Consider the following 18,527-nt stretch of genomic DNA (forward strand, 5'->3'; position numbering starts at 1 on the left):
ATATTCGCTCAAAAAAGCACTGGACGCTCTGAGGTAATCTGGCACATACACGCTCATACCGCCATTTCTACAAAACATTTTAATTTCATTTATAGCGCAGATTTAACTTGGGAGGGTTGCGTCAGAAGGGCATCCGGTTTGAAACCTGTGCCAAGTTGTTGTGCGGATCAGATGGTTTGCTGTGGCGACCCCTCAATACGAACAGTCAAACAACTGAAAACATTAAGAAACTCCTTTCATCATTCCATGAACTTTAATTATCCAAATATGTGGAAATGGCTTGGAGCAAGGTCAGGACTCTGCAAGGGATGTGGCAATAACTTCGCCACAACAATAAAGTTGGCGACAAGTTGTCCGTCGATTTTTAAGGATTAGGCCATTCCACTTGTTAAATGTTCACGGGAACAACTGCAGTGGGCTGCAAGCCACCTTTGCCAGGATCGTCATTCATGAACATGTAGCCTTCTTAAAAATGTCTTCTGTAATTCTTGTATGTCTTCTTGTATGTCAATTGTTGTTTATGCCTTTATTTAAGAGAAATTTTGTCACAAGTCCCAGTTTGACTTGAAGATCCATTGTAGTCTGTAGAGTGACTCAGACACATCGTATTCAAAACGTCAATATGTCCTCGAGCCATTTATTCCAGAAATCACAAACATTTTCAAATCTCAAATTTTTGTGTTCATTGAAGTCTCTGACATGGTACAAGTTGAATTTAAAGACAACTGCAGAAAATATTACGAGTTTGTATTAATTCTGTATTCTCTCAAACATTTCATTATTTAATGTCAGTGATAAAATGACAATTAAAAATTCAAGATTTAAAGAACTTTATTTATACCAGAGGGAAATTGCTTAAATTCCCTCTGATAAAATTACTTAATGATAAATTATAAATGTTAAATTTCATTGATAAAATGCCACTGATAAAAAGATTGTAAAGATGTATTTACAGGATGTAAATAATTATATGAATTTTAAGGACTGGTTTGTTTTTACAGTGGCTGAAGAGATTAAATTAAATGTTAATCCCTTGATACTAAGCTTGTCCATGCTCTGAGGCTTTTTATTTACAAATGAGTCCACACTTAACATTTATAAAGCTGGAACTGACCTACAGGTGTATGTATTTAAACCGTAAGTCCTCACCTCGCCCATCTCTTCCTGTCCTTGTTCAACATACAGTGTTGCTTGGAGGCAGGGCAAAAGGTCATCAGATTGGTCCATATCGCTCTCCTCAGTTAATCTCCCACCGTTTTCATTGGCTGCATTATCGGAGTCTTCGTGGGCCTCTCTCTCAGATTCATTCTCCATCTGGCTGTTTTCAAGCATGGAGTCATTCAACCTAAAAGAAAAAAAAAACTACTATTCATCCATCAGTATAAATCTACATAACTCAGTCAGACTTTTGACATAAGTAGCAAACATACCAGACCCATACCACAGCGCACTGCCTGTATACCTAAGAGATGTGCAGTTGTGTAGGTAAAAATGTCACATGTCTGTGTTTTGACCCCCCTCCTCCCATTTGCTTTATTAATTGCTACCAAGCAAGGCCCACTACTATTAAAACACAGTCTTGGTCAGGCCAGTCTCCGAAGCAAGCACATCATTCTTCACCTTCATGGGCAACGTCAACGTCATTAAGACCAGTGATGTCACAAGACAGACATTGCGTCTGATGCTCCCAGTGGTCACACAAAGCTACACATACAACCATGACACAGACACCATGAAAATACTTACTACTTGATACAGGAATGTGTTACATAATCCGTCTCAAAATTACAGTAAAACTGACTGTTTACAAAAATGACATGCCTTAAATCCATCCATTATCCATGGCTATCAATTATAGCCATAGCAGCGTTTTTTGTGTTAGCATTGGGACAGAGACAGTGAAAGACCATCTGATTAACACTTTGTCCAACACACACACAATTGATAATGGAGAAAAAAAAAAGCAAGATGACCCAAGAAGAACAATCAGCTAATGAGAAATAGTCAAAAAAGAAAATAAGACACCACGAACAGTAAACAACCATTCTTACCTTACAGGCAAAATCAGCTACCATTAAGGGAAAAGCCTAGCTGACTGCTGTTAACATACAACTAATGTGTTTTTTCCTTTTAAAACAGACACTGATTCAATACAAAAGCTGCCTCTCATGAGCTGTTTTTCCTGTCATACAGGCTCGCTTGCTCCGTTTATGAGTGTGTGTGTGTGCTCGTCTGTCTGTCTCTCTGATGACAGGTCTCCTGGGGTGGTATTGACTTCAGATTCTCCTTGTTGCTTCCTGCTTTCCTGTGCATCACATGACTCACGGAATCATTTCTGATTGGCCGGGGAGTGCAGCAAGGCTGCCAAAGTGCTAAAATGACCACGCGCCATTTGGGTAAAGGTTGGGAAAGAGGCGGAGTGCAGATGTTTGTGACTGCCAGCTGGAGGACACCAGTGGCTTATGGCATACTGTGAGCATTAATAATACACACAGGCACACACACACAGTGGTTTTACTATCTGTATGTGGCACTTTCATTTTACCAAGATATTGGTAATCCTAACCTGCCTAATAAAACTGTTGGGCCACTCAATGTGAAGCACAGGATCATGAATATTCAAATGTAGATTTCTATCTTGCGTTGATACATGTAAATATTATGAAAATAAGGGAAAACTACTCAAACAGAGAAATTAATTTATAAAGGTGTATTATCCTCAAACAGGTACTGCACTATCAAGCACCTGTTCTAGAATTGAACAATTCTTGTTTCAGGAACAAAAGCAAATCTGGTTTCTAGTAAAAGTTCTATTATTTACTGTATGAACAGTGGCTTAAGTGGCAATTAAAAAGCCAAGCTTGGGCACCGGAAGTGTAAAGCATGTAATAGTTCTCTGCAATCAATTAATTACAGAGCAGTCAAATTAATGAGTATAGTAATATGTTAAATACATAAAAAAAAATTTAGAGGACTATTTTTATAACATTTTGTAGTTCTATTTTAAGAATTTATAAGGAGATCTTTTATAATGGGACGAATTATAATGTGACTTTTTTGGGAAAGTGTTCGACCCCGTCATATTAAGCCAACAGACTATCACTTTCAGACAAGCATTTCAACAGACTTATGAAAGTAAGGCATATGTCAACTATTTTCTTGGTCATAGTTCGTTAGGAGACAGTTCATAGCACCTCTTGCAATATGAGTACATTTCACAATACACTAAAGACCAATTCACACCAGACAAGTCACGTCAAGAGTCGCATCATGAGCCACGTTTGGTTCCATTTAAGAAACACTTTCCAATTTGTGACACTTGTTTTACCGTTTTTCCCCACTTGAGAGCGCAAGACAAAAAGATTTTTATACCGTGTCCACATTCTGCAGGCTGTTAATGCATAGCAGTGATTGTACTGTATAATAGTTTGTTCACTGTCTTTCTGATTCATGTCATGTTTTGAAATTACACACGACAGGCTTCTATGGATAAAAACGGATTAGTATCAAAAGCTAGAGAGCAAACAAGGTTTAACAATGTGAGCTCCTGTTCTTACAGAACAGTGTGCTACAAAGTGAAAGACATTTATACATCGAGGGAAGTGTATAGACTAGTATACACCAAGGAGTGTGTGTGGTTCCCAGTGGGATATCTGGAGACTGAGAAACTAAATGTAGTAGCTATTAAACTAGGCTGAAGTAATTTAACATATCTTGATACAACATATATGGTGTGGATACAGGGGAAGCCTACACCTACAGAAGAACTGGAGAATCTAATGAGAATGTGAGTCAAGTAAAGAACTTGGCCCAGGAAAAAAAAAAACTATAAATACTGATCCATAATAGAGAATGGTAAACTGGATGTCTTGGAATTGCTACGCTCTCATATGTGTGCATAACAGTGTGTTTCTCCATCACTCACTGTAGAAGTTCCTGGTCACTTAGGGCAGTGGACTGCAAAAGCTGAAGTATGTGCGAGGACTCGGAGGAGCTGCTAAGGTCCCCGTCCCTGCAGCACTTAGCAGTCAGCTTATACAGGCTGGAACAGCTGAGTGCCAACTCCAATGCATCCATCCAACAACGGCCTGTGCATACGAGAGACGGAGTTAGATAGCAAAACCAACATACTTTTCAAGTGTAGATAAAACCTGTAGCTATGAAGAAAACCAATTCTCTGCTACACTCTAGATGATTCATATAAAGCTGTTATTCCAGCACCATATTCAGCAATCCGGAATATTTCTAATATAACATCAATTATCTAGATTGCTTAAGGCCAAAACACAGCATTGGTGCCGATTTTTATTTATTTATTCATTTATTTTTAATGCAACATGAAAGGTAACCAGTCTTGCTTCCATAAAAATGTTAAGTTGCTAAATTTAGTCATTTTGGAAAGATTATTTTATGTGTGTCCAAAAATAGGTCATTTTTCAGCTTTATACCGTGTCGATTCAAACAATAATAATTTAAAATGCAAATTATTCATATTTCTTTATGAAAAAGAAAATTGGTATAAGCTTCTAGAAGCATACTACCTGTAAACATTGTTGCTTAAATTTAATTATTCTGTGCAAAATTAAGGATTTCTCCCCCTAATTACTAACAACTGTGGTTTTGTTTAAATGCTACAAATTGGACACATACTTTTTTAGTTTATTCAGTTAAAATAGCTTTTTGTAACCTGCCCGATAATTATTGTTAACACATTTACCATTTACCAACCTCAGTGCTTTGCTTGAGAGCTTTTTTTTTTTGGTTGAAGCTTAAAAAGCAGAAAATCCGTAGTGTCCTTAACCATGTCAAATTTCATTTTGGAATATCTTAACAATTTAGCATTTAGAATAATAGACTTTTTCAGGTTTATGTCTTTTTATGTAAAATCTAAATTGAGGAAGTCTTATTTGAATGACAAATAAGATCAAAGAAAGATTTTAGTAATAATTATAATTAAAAAAAAAAAGACACTACATAAAAGGATATGAAACTGAACTTAGCAAATGTTTCTTTTTATCTGATAAAAATATAAATGCGTATGTATATTTACAAAAAAATGAAGCATGGATTGGGAGATAAGAAGGATTTATGTTATATGAGCCTACCTTAAAATTATCTTTTTTACCTAGGTAAGACATTTTTTTTTAGCACGAATACCATGTTTTGAATGTTAACAAGTTTCCTGGCATTCATTGCATGAATAAGAGTTTCAGTAACGGTCTGTGGGTACATTACTGTAATATGTGTGCTACAATTCCCCCAACATCTTAATATAATGCTAGATATTTTGTTTATAATTGCAAATTATCAATTTAATGATTAAGAGTGTTATAATGGCTTTGTATGCATATTATTCAGCACAAACTTTTATGTTCTCATAACATTCTTCAGAAAGAACTCCACAGGAACTGTATTTTAAGAGAAGTTACCGGTCCCACCAATGTTTAAAATAGATAGATAGATCTAATGATTCAATTCAGACTTTGTATAGCACCTTTAACAGTTAGCACTTTTGACATTATCCTAATTCATCTTTACAGAACTCCAGGTGTAGACATGGATCCCTAATGAACATGCCAAAAGTGGTCAAGTCTCAAGAAAAACTGTTACTGGAGCATGAGAAAAAAAAAAAATGGAACTAAATTGATTAAAAAAGGAAATAAATCTTTTTCCGGTGTAACACTAGATAGTGTGTGATTGCAAATCATTTCTCATCTAAAATTGTACCAAAGTAGACTGTGTGTTGAAATGATGCTTAATATAAGCATGTTGTGAACAAAAGTTCTGTGGCGAGCATAAAACAGTCTTCAGGACTATGGCTTCAGTTCTAAGGGGCAGCATTCAAATAAGATTATTATCATATGTATCTTTATTGCAAAATGAAGAAACAGGTGTAAGGTATGGTGATGAAACATATGTCACAGGTCACATACTAAACAACATAAGCAAACACGCTCTACTATAAACAGACGTCTTTAATTGGTATAACATTGGTATGAATTATATTTTTATATTACATATATAACAAAGGGTACCAAACACATTTCTTCATACGGCTCACCTCTGGAGCAACAAAGTATAGTTTAGCTTAAACTATAATTCCATAAACATTCATACACACATACATACTCACCATCAGACTCAGATGCTGCTCTAAAAATCAGGTAATTGCCAGGAAGAGGCTGTGTGATGGAGCCAACTGTCTCTCCTTTAGGACCCTGGGATTAATTAATCAACCAATTAATTAACTGCGTTCCAATTAGCACACCGTCAAATTTAATGAGTCATGCAAAGAATATTTCACTTAAATTTGCCAAGTCCTGCTCATGCAAGAGTGACATGCTATAATGTGTCTTTTATAAAAAAATTTGAAAAAAAAAAAAACAAATAGATCACAATGGTCATGTCTAACCTTCATGGCCCAGATGGACTTGTCTAAAGGGTGGTAAAGTTTGAAGCAGAAGCCATCTTTCTTCGATGGCCTTTCAATCAGCTTGCAGGCGTTTAATATAATAGTCCCCACCCAGTGCTCAGAGCTTGGTGTTTTATAGATCAGGAGAACTCCAGGCTTCAGAGCACACCACAGCTTAGTCCAGCTCTTCAGTGTTCCCCGGATCTAACGGACAAACAGAAAAATCATCATAAAGCCATTTATCTGGACAAATTTTTATAAAAAAAAAAAAAAAAAAAAAAACTGAAACCATGAGAAATGTTTATAAACCTTTAACCAGTTAGAAATTATGACCACACTTGGGTCCTTCAGAGCACTGGATAGTTCTTTGGCTGCCCTCTTCTTTTCCTGACGGTAATTCTTTTTTTGAACCTGGAAAAAGACATTAAAGAGTAAGAGTAAGACAGACAAACATAAAATGTAGTAAGCCAACAACAAATAATGAAAAAAACAAAAAAAAATAATGCACAGAAATGCACACAACTTAAGCATGTTAATTAAAACACCACTAGGGGGTGTCAGAGATACAGAAATTGTTCTCTGAAATCTCTAAAACAAATTTAGACCTCAGCCCCTTCCGCTTAGTCTTATGAACATATTTATAATCTAACCAATGAAATGCACACTTGACTTAACAGTCCTCAAACAGCTGATTCGTAGAACGTGGTGTTACTCTACAGATATGCTTTTACAGCACCTTAGCCAGAACTACTTTATACATAGCATTCTTATTTGACAAAATGAGGTTATGGCCCAGCAATGGTAGCTTGGTGTTGCTTGGGTTAGACCCTCTGACCTCTGGATCTGTAGTCCAACATCTTAACCACTGAGCTATCCCTGCTCCTCAACATGCTCTTGAAGAATCTGCTTACTTACTTCCGGTTGTGACACTGATAACTGGCTATTAAATTTGTGGTGTTTAAGTAAATAGTCATTAAAGAAAGTTCCATCACTTCCGTATCTGTGCATGTGTCATCATGTAACGCATCAATAAGCTGAGATGAGTCTGTATAGCGCAATTTCATGCTGGATTGCTTAATTGCTCAACAGTGAAAATCTGGACCTTATTGCTTTATAGTTAAGATTGTTGTAATTTCTTTGACTACTGGACTCCATTGTAAGTTCACTGGTAACGTCCTCCTGTTAAGTCAGAGTGGCAGACACTTGCTAACGAATCATGGGAGAAAAAACAAACGTTGAACCAACTAACATGTTAGCAACAGAATCGCCCCAATATTTACAATTATATTGTGTTTAAACTGATATATTAATATCACCATGTAATGATTAGGGGAATAAAAAAAAAAACGAAAAAAAAAAAAAAAAAACAGGGAATACATTCTACCTTTAGAGATTCCTTTCTGGCCAGCCTTTCAGTGGGTGAGGAGCTCTCCTTCTCCAAACCTATAAACATCTTTGATTCTGACTACACAAAAGAAAAAGATTGCAGCAGAATAAGTGTGTATATTAATTATATAGTGAGCAAAAATAGAGGAAGATCATCATACTATAGACACATATCTACCAGTACAGGCCACCATCAGTCTCCCACTAGCACTTAGCTCTATGTTTAGAATCTCCAGCCCAGTAATTATGTCAGACTAGAAGAGAGGCCATCTTTAACAACAGTGCTTTCCTTTCAATCTGACCACAATCGCAGGCAGCTAAATTCATCAGGTCTGTGCAGTCAGCTGTGGATGTCAGCTGAAGCTCAGAGAGCGAGATGAAGAGAATGACTGCCTCCGTAACCCAAAATTAGCATCTTAACCAGAGGAAGGTGTGCTTTCAATGCTAGGGTCTGTTTTTGTTCTACTCTTCCGCAGGTGACGTTTATTGAGTTCTGCTTTAGAATATTTTCCCAGGTTTATCTACTTAAATATGCTCAGGTTTAATTTTTGATTCTTCAGCACTGTCTTATGTACTTACATTTAACAACACAACATAAAAGAAATTAGGCGTCTTATTTCGCTAAGGACTGAATGGGTGGAAATATTTTCACACACACTTTGGGAATGATAGGAAGAAGGAAGTATGACTCACGGCACTACTGGGAGACTGGCCTGGGCTGACCTCATCTCTCAGTAAAGGCAAACCATTCTTCTCCAACTCACTGCCTGCAGAACACGTACACACATGTACACACGCGCACACACACACACACCCCACATTAACAAGCACGTCCGCTTTGTGTACTCAGAGTGTTGAGATCGCAATGTGAAATACAAATAATCTACAATATACGAAGCAAAATATTTCGATTATAGGTATCAGTCACATTTCACCTGCATGACTACTGAATCACATTCAGTTGTATTTAAAAAAAAATAAAAAATTAGAAACAAAAAAAAGCAACATAAAATGTAATTATTTTGTTAATTTTGGCCATTAATTCCTATGTATAATTTAGATTTTATATTTATTATACTAAATATAAAACTACATTTTCCCTATAAAGTGACTTCTTGCATCAAACAGCTTATGTTCATCATAAGTTTTAAACAAATATACACAGCAATACGTCACATCAGAACCAGACCTAACACCCACCTGTAATCACTGCTAAGCACAACAAATTTGCAGGAACACTCCATCCATATGCTTTCATGTGCAAAATTTTTCTACCTTGGATCATCTGGATTAGAACTCATAATCAGTGATCACTAGTGACCCTAGTAATTTGTTCAGGCACAATGGCAAGAGGATGATAAAGGCTTTGCACCCATGTGTTAAAATATTTGGCTTGTGTACGAAGACATTTGGTTGTTAATTTCCATGAGTTCCAGGAGCACTTTAGTATTTGAGCAGCACTTTTCTCTATTGCATGACTATGATTTAATTACTCTAATTTGTATGTTTCTATTGATTTTCACAACTACGTCCGTGGTTTTACAACTGTATTATGGGCAAATATGTATTGCAATATACTTTATACTGTATTTTCAGAAACACTCATATTATCATTATTAATTATGTAATTAAGTCATTATAAAATATTGACAGACATTTTTATGTTCTAATAACTTACACAAATAAAAGAACAGTTTTAAATTACTCATGTATATAATAAACACCAAGCAAAGTTATCTAAAACAAAACATGCTTGTTGCTTACAATTAACTTTGCGACTTATTTTTAGGACCCCTGACTAATACGCTGCACAACGCTACACTTCTCTTATAAAGGAATATGTAAAGATGGTTTCATTAGGTATTCACATACAGTATATAACATGTGAATGAGAATTGTAGGTAAATTCTGCTTTATTAGGGTTAGCTCAAGCCTGTAGTTAGCATTAGCTTGAAGACAGCAAATTAGCTTAAAGAGCCAAAAAGATGTCTTAACATGGTGGCTTTATTCCCACAGTATAAAACGTGGACTATACTGTACAAGCCAGTGGTTGCAGCAAAACAACTTCTACCACAAAGTGACACCTTGCGGCTTTATGTTGCACTACCAAGTAGCCACATTACTAAACTTTTGACTGTTACCGTTTTATGTTGTTAATTTATGCTGTAATGCTGATGTAGCACCTTGGTCCTGGAGGAATGTTGTTTTGTTTCACTGTGTATTAAAAGTGAATAACAACAGTATGGCTATTTCTTTAGGCTCACTTACAAAAACACAACATTCTATAAAGTGGAGCACCATCACTAAAACACACTCATTAGTTGCAAATACCTGGGCTGATTGGATCCATCTCATTGTCCCCTCCGTATGACAGGTTGCGGCCCAGAGCACGTGGATCTATTTTGGGTGGAGTGGTGGCGGTGGGACACAGAGAAAAACGCCGACGGAACAGGTTCTCCTCCTTCATCCCGCCTTCCAGGCTGCCCGTCTGCAGAGAAACACATTAGACACATTTTTCATTTTATATAGTTTAGTTATTTAGTGTGTGTGTGAGACAATGCATTACATTAGCTAACAGTTCACCTGCTTAGGTACCAGACAGCACACTAATGAATTTACTCTTTGTCCCTCTCTTCTATGCGTCATTGCTTGCACTAAAACGTCATAGAGCAATTAAACAATTAAATATGCAAACAAATGTGGAGAGGAAGGTGAGTAACGCAGAAAATGAACAATTAAAATCTGTTATGGTCACCTTTTAGTCATTAGCTAATCAAACTGATTGTTCCAGTTCATTTCATTAATAACTCTTTCTGATATCCCTCCAGTTAATTTCATTTTCTTTGCCTTAGAATGAGAACAGTAAGAGTTTATACGATGCAGTGTCGAGCATGGGAGTCTAGTTATTTCAAATCTCATTTCTGCTCTTGGAACTGTGCTAAAAATAGCCCTCATACTGCAGTGAGAGTCTAAGGAGGTGTGTGTGTGTGTGTGTGTGAGCTTGCAAGTCTTTCAGGTGCAGTGTTACAAAACCCCACTCTGTTTCTCTCGCTTTTTTCTGGCACTGCAGTTCTCTCAGCATACACACACACACATACACACACATACACACACATACACACACATACACACACATACACACACATACACACACATACACACACATACACACACATACACACACATACACACACATACACACACACACACATACACACACAGACTGGCAGCCTGCCAGGCCAACTGCAGGTCAATAACAGTGCCAGAGGAGGGTACAAGTGGGACAACAGAGATTTGATTGGCTCAACATCTGTCTGCTATTTACGAAGAAGATTACACAGCAGTGCAGTGGAAGGAAGAGGGGAAAAAAAGAAAAAAAAAGAAAGAGACCAGACTAAACAAAAACAGCATGCAAAAGCGTCAAACCTAACAAAGCGAGATTACGTAAAAGGACGGTTCCTGCTCATGCTGCATTAGTCCCTGATGTCAGTTGCCCTACATACTGCGAGCTGGAGCTGTGCGTGTGTCTCATATACACGTCCACTGATTAGTTTGATCTCATTTATAATCTACCCAGGGGTTTAAGTTGTGTGTGTGACATGTTAACATTTTAAATGTGAGCATGCATAAGAAGAAGTAATATTAACAATGCTGTTTGTTTTTCAGCATGTAATCTAGTGGCGCTACCTGGCAGTCACGAGGATATCTAACCTTTCACTCCGTAGCAAAGACACACTTGAGTAGTCTTTTTCCAGGACGTGGTCAATAAATGTTAGAGGTGGAACACAGAGCTGACAGGTCAGGGGTCATCACTGGGCAACTCACCAACTAGATATGTCCTCTAGTGACCGCTCAAGAGTGATTTATACCACGAGCACCAACAACCTCATGGAAAAAACATGTTCATCCTAGCAGCTGACATGATTAGTCAGTTTTGACAAAGCCGACACTGATGCTAGAACAGCTAAATGGGTTTTGACTGAGGAGTTAAGGACATCTGATAAATGTCTGCAAATAATAAACATCAAACAACTGCACATAAATACTGTAAAGAATCGTCCAAGCTGAGATACCATATTAGGAGGGTTGTTCAAGTCAAATCAGCACTTGTGATGAAATGTCTCATGAAGGAAGTCGTACAACCAACTGATATTTACGGAAGACTCCAAGCACAGGATGGTGAGGAGACTCTTAGTCGAAGTAAAAAATTTTCATAGAGCGAACTTTTTAAAGAAGGCCGTACGGCCGATTACAATGATCCCGGCCGAGGTGGCTCAGAGCGCACTCTGTTGTTCCAGTGAACATTTAGAGAGTGTAACGTCTGATCCTTAAAAAAATACGGATACAGAAAATCTGGATACCTTTTCTCGAACTTGTACAAGAGATGCATCTGTCTGAATAAATACTCGGTTTAGATTAGATTTCAAAGATTACTTGTGAAATGTGCATCTGTAGCAGGTCCAAAAATGTAAGAACATGAGATGTGACAACTCTGAGACAATACAGACTATGAAGACAATATAGTAATGTAGATAAGGTAAAGAGTGCAAGAAACCCATTCTGTAGTATCACAAGATATTGGCTGTTGTATTCTAGCATTGTTCTACAAATATGAGTAAATGAGCATGTATTAAACAGATAGAAATTTCAGGTATTAGTACTAACACGTCCCTTCTTATTACTACTGGTCAAATAAATTTTCCTAAAGTACACAACAAAGGAAGGGAGATGAGTAAAATGTACACACACACTCCTAAATCTATACAAAAAAGCTATCTTTTAGCTGCAGCAGTTTCTTAATATACTGCTCTGCCCCCAAACAAACTTTAAAGCATCCACTGGAGAAATGTTCCTGTGGGCAATGAGAAATGTATTCATTCACATTGAATCTCTTTTAAGATGATAAATCTCAAACCTACAGCATGCTGAAGCTGGCAGACATCACAAGAAGTGTCTACAGCTTCTAAACTATGATTTAGACACGGCTCTGCTGACCCCAGACTTCATTGACTGCCTTAAATATTTCCTTTAAGGATTAAAGGCCCTCGATCTGCAGACTGGTTAGCTGCTCCTGGCAATAACATGTTGCACAGCCACATTTAAACGTAACAAGATGTCTTAAGCAACCTGCCTTTCTGTTCAGCGTGTTTATAAGACCACATTAGGTGTAGTATGAACTGAAGCCAAACGCAATACAAGTCACATGAAAAGGCAAGTCAAGCTCAGTTAAACAAATCATAATGCAATAAGGAGTGACACTAAAGTTAAATGATGAACAAAAAACCAAGGACAAAGTTTTCTGAGCCTCCCTATGCGGTTACAAATTAACTGTCTGAAACTAGCCTCAGTACAATCCTAAATCCATCCAACTTCTATACTCCTTATCCTGTGGAGGGTCACATGGGGGCCTGGAGCCTATAACCAGGTATCACATCAGCATACTCGGTTGCGGATTCAAATTGTCTTGTGCTTTTGCAAGTATCACGATTTTATAAATATCCTGATTCTATCCATGTTCATTTAATTCTTCTCCAATTCTAAACAAATTTAGAAAATAATTAGCTTCTTTCACATGTGATGCTGTCCCGCCTGCCAACATGTAAATAGTTTAGACTGTGGGATTGCAGAGGAACTGAACCACATATCCACCTCAAATCCAAAAAGATATAGTTAAAAAAAGTCTATTTAAAAAAGATTTTGGAGTCATTGTGTCGATACATACAGTACAAGAACCGCGATATGTAACTGACTAATTTTCCCCCTATTTGTTTTTATATTGACATAAAACCCTTTTCCAGGTTACTTTGTGTGTTAAAATTTATTTTAGGGCTTTCTGTATAAGATAAGGGTTGAAAAAGAATGAATCTTCTGGGAATTAAATGTGCTTCTTTAATCTGCTATCAAGCCAGGATGCAATACAAAACACTCCATAACAAGTCTATTACATAGTTTAATACAATATTATTTTAATTATTATTTTTTGTTTGTCTCTGGGACACCTCTACAGGGATTGACCAGCCACCTTAAAAGGAAGAACTACTTGATGCCTTGTTGCCTTAATGCCTTGTTAATAAGAGGACGTAAATGTTGAAAGGACAGGCTGGGTTGATCTGACTGTAAGGCTGCACGTAAATAACCACTGGTAACAACAGTGGTGAGCAGAAAAGCATCTAGTAACACACAGCACATCCCACACCCTAAGGGGAAATGGGCTGTGACAACAGAAAGCCACAGTAAGTTCCTCTTTCTTTTATCATGAACAGAAATCTGTAGCTACAGTGTGGACACAAGGGGTGTAACAGTAAACAAAGTCACTGTTCTGTATGTACATCGGTTATGCAGGCATGGTTCGGTACATTTCAATGACATTCATTTTTTTTTCATTTATTGGGAATTTTACTTTAGAAATGTACACAGAAAGCACACGTCTTTCGTTCTTACATGGCTGGTACTTTTTTTAAAGAATAGTAACACAGCAAACCTTGCAAACAATCTTTCTTTTGAATAAAAGATATTTAAAGGATATTTGTTAATTTTATTTGCACTACTTGCTACTGATGATGGTGCTGTTACTACTTCTGCACAATTCAGTAAACTCCTTTCTCAATGGAGTAAATTTAAATCTTTTGCTTCAACAAAAGTCCTCAGGTGCTTCCTGTTCCTTTAATTTGGGTTAACCGAAATAATGGAGAAAATTCCCCAGCATTAGTTTGCGCTCCGAACTGATCATCCCCAGTAATGAACAGGATGAATCGAATACACGCAATGTTACACCCCTTGTGGAAACAGATCTTCAGCTGTGCAGTTTTGGTGACAAGAGAAGATATTTCAGGAGCAGCTAAACATCATCTTTAGTTTACAGCATTGCTGCACAATTAATTGCGTAAAATAGTGATACTCCAATATGGACCTGTGCAATTATTTAATCTTAAAGGGCTACAATTTATTACAGGTAATATAAACATAGTCTGGACTTTATGTAACGTTTCACAATAATTTAAGTATTTGTTTATAATGATTTTTCTTTATATAATTTTGAGTTGATAAATAAATATTGGCAAACATCATCTAAATTAGATATTTTGTCAAAATGGCAGATTTAATAAAATAAATAAATAAATTGAAAATTGAAAATAAGTTGAAATCACAATATATTTCAAAATAATCATGATGTAATTTTTTGATCAAAGTGTGCAGCCCTAGTTTACAGCAAATGTTTGTATACTAATAGGACAAAATCCAATGATGGAGTAAATCTGATAACAAATCTAAGTGCATCATCTCGCATTTGTGAAAAAAAAATAAATAAAGTGAAAAGTGAAAGTGGAAAAAATAAATCTCTAAAAAATACTATATTTTACGGACACTATGTCTTTAAAACCGCCTCCAAGACTGTTGTGAATTCTCTTGAGCAGCTTTTGGATTCTGTCAGTTTAAATATTCTTCATGGGTTATGCACTTAGCTGTATATAAAACACATACTGTAACTATCTCATTTCTGTAACTCGCTTAAGGGTGGTTTTATAAAGGCAGATCTCACAGGGATCACTGTTAGCTCAGACTGTTCGGCAAAGAAATATCCTTGTTGAATTAAGTGGGAAAAAGGAGAGAGTGTTTGTTTTTGAAGACTGACCCATATTTATCCAAGTTACAAAACCATTAAAAGGTAAACATGCCCTGAATTTGGGAAACTGGAGAAGACCAAAACAAAGCCTGGGTTAATATTCCACTACAGTAATAGATAACAGTAGGCAGTAATCAGGCACTAAAAACTCACAGCATGTTACTTTTATGAACAACCATCCAGAACAGAGATTTATCCAGAAAAAAAAAAACATCACATATTCATAGCACACCTTTTCCTTTTCACTTCTTTTTCAGCAGGTTATAAACACGGTCATAATTCACATAAATCTTAAAGGCATTATCCATCATGAAACACATTAAATATATGCTGGTACTAAAAACTTTGCGTATTAACCATAATTTGGGTGAAAATGTATTGGTTGTTGGAATAGTTTTATCATTCTTTAGAGATGATGCACAATATCATGTGCTGATCAATAGACAGGAAGACATTCTTAGCACAGTTACATTAGCGCTTAATATAAAAAAATTAATAAAACTATTATTGGACATAATAGGTAAGAATTGTCTATTTTAAAAGAGTTATAAAAAAAAGAAAGTGCTTATTTTCTCCCTTACCAATTTCCAGCAATGTCACGTTAAACAATGTAAGTTCAAAGTAGAAATATTGAAGCAAATGCGGAATTCAATGCACCAGAATGCATCACATATCTCAAAGCTATGCTGGGTTAAAGAGGAGACACTCAGTTCGGCTACAGTGGTCAACAAGATGACGGGCATATTTGGGGTAAACGATGATATTAGCATGAAACCTAAAGCTTTGTAACCTGATCTTTTTAAGCAGAGTGAACCAAAAGAGGCGGTGAGAGACAAAGGGACTAAAGCCCTGCTGCATCACTTCATTTAGGTAGAGATAAAGCAAGAGCTAAATCCTGCAGGCAGCACCGTTTACCAGTCTAGGCCGCTGTGAGCATTTATACAGTACATGTGCGTTGTGTGTTTGTGTCACGCTGCAGTTATACCACCAACCCGCTAGTTGGTGGTGGGGTTTCGATGGCACTGTGCCAAGTCTCTTTATCACTTTTTGGTGATCTTATGGTGCACTATACACGATGAATGAAAGTGTGTAGATCTTGTGGGGTTGGAGCTAACAGATGTTAAATAAAAAATAAAAATCCCCAAAAATGTCATTGTTTAGTAGTCTAACAACACAACCAATTCTCGGTCAGACGATCTAAAATTTTAGCAAGATGTGTAAAATTCCAAATGTTTTACATGTAATTCTGTGTTGTTATGCAACAGAAAATTTAAAATGAGGAGTTTAAAAAAGTGTTTTGTTGTCAGTGATGAGGCCACACTTCATATGAATGGCAAAGTCAGAAAGCATAATGTTCTTGATTTGCCGAAAGAGGGACTCGCCGAAAGTGAGTGTGTTGGAGCTGGACCACCGACTCGAGGTGTTGAATATTTGTTTGTTAGAAGCTTAGTTATAGAAATCAGTTATAAAATCTATATCTGTTTAAATATGTGGTTGGAATTTTGACAAATTCATATTTCAAATGATTTACATGGATTTTTGGGACACTATATTTACTATATTTATGTTTTTCATTAGTCTCTCCCTGATTCAGTCGTTTGGTTGCTCGGATTTCAACCTTTTCCGAAAAAGGATTTGAAAAGGAAGACACTATAAATCTCCAGAAGAACAAGCTGGAACAGCATTACTATCAGGCAGGCCAATCACAGCCGTTGTGGTTGGTGTTGGCACAACATGTAGTTACATTTCTGGGGAAATGCATACCATTGAATACAGAGTAGAGTATGTGGCTATGTGAGACCTACGGCATAGTCTTGATAGAGAAGCATAAAGTAGACTTAATGACACTGCGGGCATTTTAGAAATCTGTTAACCAAAGCAGACTTTAAAACATGGGTGCTAAATAAAGTCAAGTAAGACTGTTATTACAAAATAAATGTTGGCCCTACTAAAGATCAGATTATAATAATAAAGATGAAAGTTCAAGTCAATTCAGGGTGGATTTTTTGCTTTAATGATTCAGGCAGGCCAAAGCAAGCAAAGACAAGACAGATTTTATTTTTTTAGGAAGTGACTAATCATGCAGACTCAACACTTTCTCAAACACCTTAATCTCAAATATTGTATTAAAGTACTTCTATTTTTTTCCATGAATGTGCACACATAAAATGGGAACTTAAAATGGAGAAATTCGAATCCATCAAAGAAGAAAAGGTGCTACGAAAAAGAGGAGGAAACGCTAAAGCAGGTCTTTTCTCTTGTTGAAATTATAGCATGGAGAATGAAAGAATGGCTCTCTTAGTATGAACAAGGAGCAGGAGTTCACTAGGAATTCAGTGCAAGGCTACACCTGAAAAAAAACTTCATGCTTTAAAAGATTACCCATATCATATTTCATCTATATGATACAGACATAAAGCTTTTCAAATGCTGTTATTCCAGAGAGATTTTAGGACAGAATTCAGGAGTGTAGCAGGAGTGTAAATATTGCACAAAGATAGATATTCAGAAGGATTCTCAGCTTATGTATTTTTTTTTTTTACTTATTTTGTAATAACTAGCTTATACACTGACTTCTGCAGCATACTGTACATGAGGCTTGTTTCTTATGATAAATTTTAATATTGACATCTGTATTGGTTCATGAATGGGCAATTGTTTAAATATAATAAGAAACTCATGACAGTTTACCCCCTTATATTTATTTGATTTGTTTATTGATTGGGTGGCATGGTGGTGTGCACTATCACCTTGCACCTCCAAGGTCCGGGTTCAATTCCCGGCCAGGGTTGATTCCCGTCTCTGTGTGCATGGAGTTTGCATGTTCTCCCCGTGCTTGGTGGGTTTCCTCCGGGTACTACGGTTTCCTCCCACAGTCCAAGGATATGTTAGGCTAATTGGTGTTCCCAAAATTGCCTGTAGTGTGTGAATGGGTGTGTGAGTGAGTGTAAGTGTGTGTGATGAATTGGCACACAGCCCAGGGTGTACACCGCCTTGTGCCCTAAGCCTCCTGGGATAGGCTCCAGGTCTCCGCGACCCTGAATACAGAATAAAGTGGTATAGTGAGTGAGTGAGTGAGTAAGTGAGTGTACTGATTGATGTAAA

At 36.8% G+C, this 18,527-nt stretch overlaps 1 protein-coding gene across 3 annotated transcripts in view; it reads right to left on the minus strand.

The window, feature by feature from the left end:
* Nucleotides 1-18,527, minus strand: part of osbpl5 (oxysterol binding protein-like 5) — a 47,508-nt gene that overhangs the window by 7,210 nt on the left and 21,771 nt on the right. For 2 of the 3 annotated variants that reach the window (XM_053481890.1, XM_053481881.1), the window contains 8 exons: nucleotides 10,130-10,286; nucleotides 8,492-8,565; nucleotides 7,797-7,877; nucleotides 6,722-6,823; nucleotides 6,413-6,616; nucleotides 6,134-6,218; nucleotides 3,926-4,088; nucleotides 1,150-1,345 (listed from right to left, as the gene is read on the minus strand). In XM_053481890.1, the coding sequence (XP_053337865.1) occupies nucleotides 1,150-1,345; nucleotides 3,926-4,088; nucleotides 6,134-6,218; nucleotides 6,413-6,616; nucleotides 6,722-6,823; nucleotides 7,797-7,877; nucleotides 8,492-8,565; nucleotides 10,130-10,265 (1,041 nt within the window). In that variant the 5' untranslated portion in view covers nucleotides 10,266-10,286. Of the gene's footprint in view, nucleotides 1-1,149; nucleotides 1,346-3,925; nucleotides 4,089-6,133; nucleotides 6,219-6,412; nucleotides 6,617-6,721; nucleotides 6,824-7,796; nucleotides 7,878-8,491; nucleotides 8,566-10,129; nucleotides 10,287-18,172; nucleotides 18,295-18,527 lie in introns of those variants that run through there. The other variant, XM_053481898.1, reaches the window with a different exon arrangement.

The sequence above is a fragment of the Clarias gariepinus genome, chromosome 2, assembly GCF_024256425.1.
Source record: "Clarias gariepinus isolate MV-2021 ecotype Netherlands chromosome 2, CGAR_prim_01v2, whole genome shotgun sequence".
NCBI lineage: Eukaryota > Metazoa > Chordata > Actinopteri > Siluriformes > Clariidae > Clarias > Clarias gariepinus.